Here is a 2,500-nt window from a genome sequence, read left to right as displayed (position 1 = left end):
TGCAACAAATTAAACGTTATTAAATAATAAAACAAGATAAGAAAAAAACCTTTTCGAATATGATGCATATTAATGAAATTAATTTGAATTTGAAGTTGAAATAAAGTTAATTCTCGATGCTCTACAGCTCCGTTCATCATCAGACATTTCTAAACGTTTTCATCTTCCTACGAACTTTGGGATCTACAGAAATTAGCATCGTAGTACATTTTATAAATGTATCTGCAACAAAAATTGGTTCATATTATTAAAAATGATGATTCCAGTTTTTTGTACAGTTGTGTTCACAATCACGTGCACACTTACTTGGAATTCCTGAGACCAGTTTGAGCGGCCGCAGCACTCGGACAGCTCGCAGCGTCCGCAGGTCCAACTGAGAACCAACAGTGGACAAGATACTGAGAGAAAGAGAGAGAGAGAGAGAGAGAGAGAGAGGGAGAGAGAGAGAGAGAGAGTTAACTCGTGTTATGTGTATTTCTCCACACCTCCAAAGTTCAGTCTTAGAAGCTGGTTGATCATTTTCTGAAGTAATCAAACACATTCAGTGGTGTTGAGGTCTGGACTCTGGGGTGGTCTGGACTCTGGGGTGGTCAGTCCATCGTTCAGCTTCTTTGTTTGATGTGTCCGTCTCCTTTTCTCAGTGAGGTTCTTCTTGATCAGCTACACATCCTTTCAGACCCACAGCGCTGAGTCGTCTTCTCACAGTGGAAGGATGGACAGAAACACCTGTGGATGTTTTCAGATCTGATCAGCTTGATTTTCTCCTCTCTCTCAGAGATGAAAGCTTTGAGTGCTGTTTATCTGATGGGGGCAGTTTTGGGGTCGACCAGCTCTTCCAGGTGGTTGTTAGGAGCCCACATTTTCTCTGGAGCTTCTCATCAGTTTTGAACTCCAGTTTTGAAATCTTTTCTTTTGCCTTTCTCCGTCCTTATACAAGTAGATTCTCTAATATCTAATCTCCTCGTGAACAGCTCCTGTAAAATAAATATTTTTTTAATGAATGAAGGGAGCTCCCTTTTACAGTGTATTCTAAGGGAAATCCTGCAGGAGAAAACACCAGCAAGTTGGGAACAAACTGGGACACGGAGATGCAATGCTTAAACCGACCACCAGGCGACCACCAGCTGCCTTCCATACACAAACACAACTACAGAGCTGTAAGAGTGGCTACAGAATGGGCAACACAACTACAATCTGAATAATGCACATATATTTGTACTCGGTCCCCATTTTGCATGCTTCTCAGAAAGAGATTGGGCTGGAGTTCTAGGTGGGTTCTTAATGCTAAAAGTCTAGAACCCAGCTTCTTCTCTAATTTTTGGTTAAGCGTCCAAATGCCTTGAAGGCAGCGCTAACTAATCTTTGGGGCACTCTTCCACTAACTTTGTGCTTGTGAACACTGGCACTCCCACATTCCAGGATGAGAACTGTAGGGTGTCTGAATGTGACCGGTTCAACAGAATGATGGAATACTGGACAGTTCAGACATGTAAACGGAGACTAAACAGATACAGTAGGAGTTGGGATGTTGCTGTAATGCAGCTCCTGGTCGATTTCGGTACATTTTCCTAATGTCTATGATGTCTATGATATTATTCAGGTCTGGAACTCATATTTACAGTTCTTAGCACATGACAGCAGCGTCACTCTGAGCCCAGCGGTAAGGTAGACTGCTCCCTGCGGAGGGAGAACAGGGCGGTTTGGGACACTCCCGCAAAAAACACAGACTGACAGAGACGGTTAGCCTTGAGAAACGACAGAGCAACAGAAAAACAAGAGGAAGAGAGAGAGAGAGAGAGAGAGAGAGATAGAGAGAGAGGGAGAGAGAGAGGGAGAGAGAGAGAGAGAGAGGGAGGCTTTGGAGGTCCAGCTCTAGGGAGAAGAGAATGACAGGGTGAGATGGAGGGAGAGAACGAGGGATTAGCGGAGAGAGGAGGTGTGGAAAAGGCTTCAGTCTGCCGGGAAACACCTGACAATCACACACACACACACACACACACACACACACACACACACACAGGCAAAGGCACACAGATGTGAGGATGATGATGATGAAGATAAAGATGGTGCAGATACTGAAGGTGAGGATGATGCAGGTGAGGATGAAGGCGAGGAAGATGAGGGTGAGGATGATGATGCAGATGAAGGTGAGGATGAAGGCGAGGAAGATGAGGGTGAGGATGCTGAAGGTGATGATGATGCAGGCGAGGATGAGGATGCGGACGAAGGTGAGGATGACGGTGATGAAGATGGGAGTCTCTCCCGCACAGTCCCTCCACCAGGTCTCTCCCCGTTCACAGCGTCACCATGGCGACGGGCAATTCCTCTTTTACGAAGTCTCCACGGTTACCGACCTCCTCTCATTCATAACCGTTGCCACAGCAACGAGCCCTCTGTCATTGATGGAATCTTCACAGCATCCAGGCCAGAGAGAGAGAGAGAGAGAGAGAGAGAGACAGAGAGAGAGAGAGAGGAAAGGAAGGAATAGAGGGAGGAAGAG

The 2,500-nt window shown here is 45.8% G+C and overlaps 1 protein-coding gene across 1 annotated transcript in view; it reads right to left on the bottom strand.

Annotated features, from left to right (window-relative positions):
* cacna1ab (calcium channel, voltage-dependent, P/Q type, alpha 1A subunit, b) overlaps positions 1 to 2,500 on the bottom strand; it is a 147,810-nt gene that overhangs the window by 101,337 nt on the left and 43,973 nt on the right. Inside the window, exon 4 of the mRNA XM_036564312.1 lies at positions 307 to 398. Coding sequence (XP_036420205.1) covers positions 307 to 398 — 92 coding nt within the window. The remainder of the gene's footprint in view (positions 1 to 306; positions 399 to 2,500) is intronic.

The sequence above is a fragment of the Colossoma macropomum genome, unplaced genomic scaffold (assembly GCF_904425465.1).
Source record: "Colossoma macropomum unplaced genomic scaffold, Colossoma_macropomum, whole genome shotgun sequence".
NCBI classification, from domain to species: Eukaryota; Metazoa; Chordata; class Actinopteri; order Characiformes; family Serrasalmidae; genus Colossoma; species Colossoma macropomum.
Note: the sequence above shows the minus strand (reverse complement) of the source record. Positions and strands in the feature narration are given on the sequence as shown.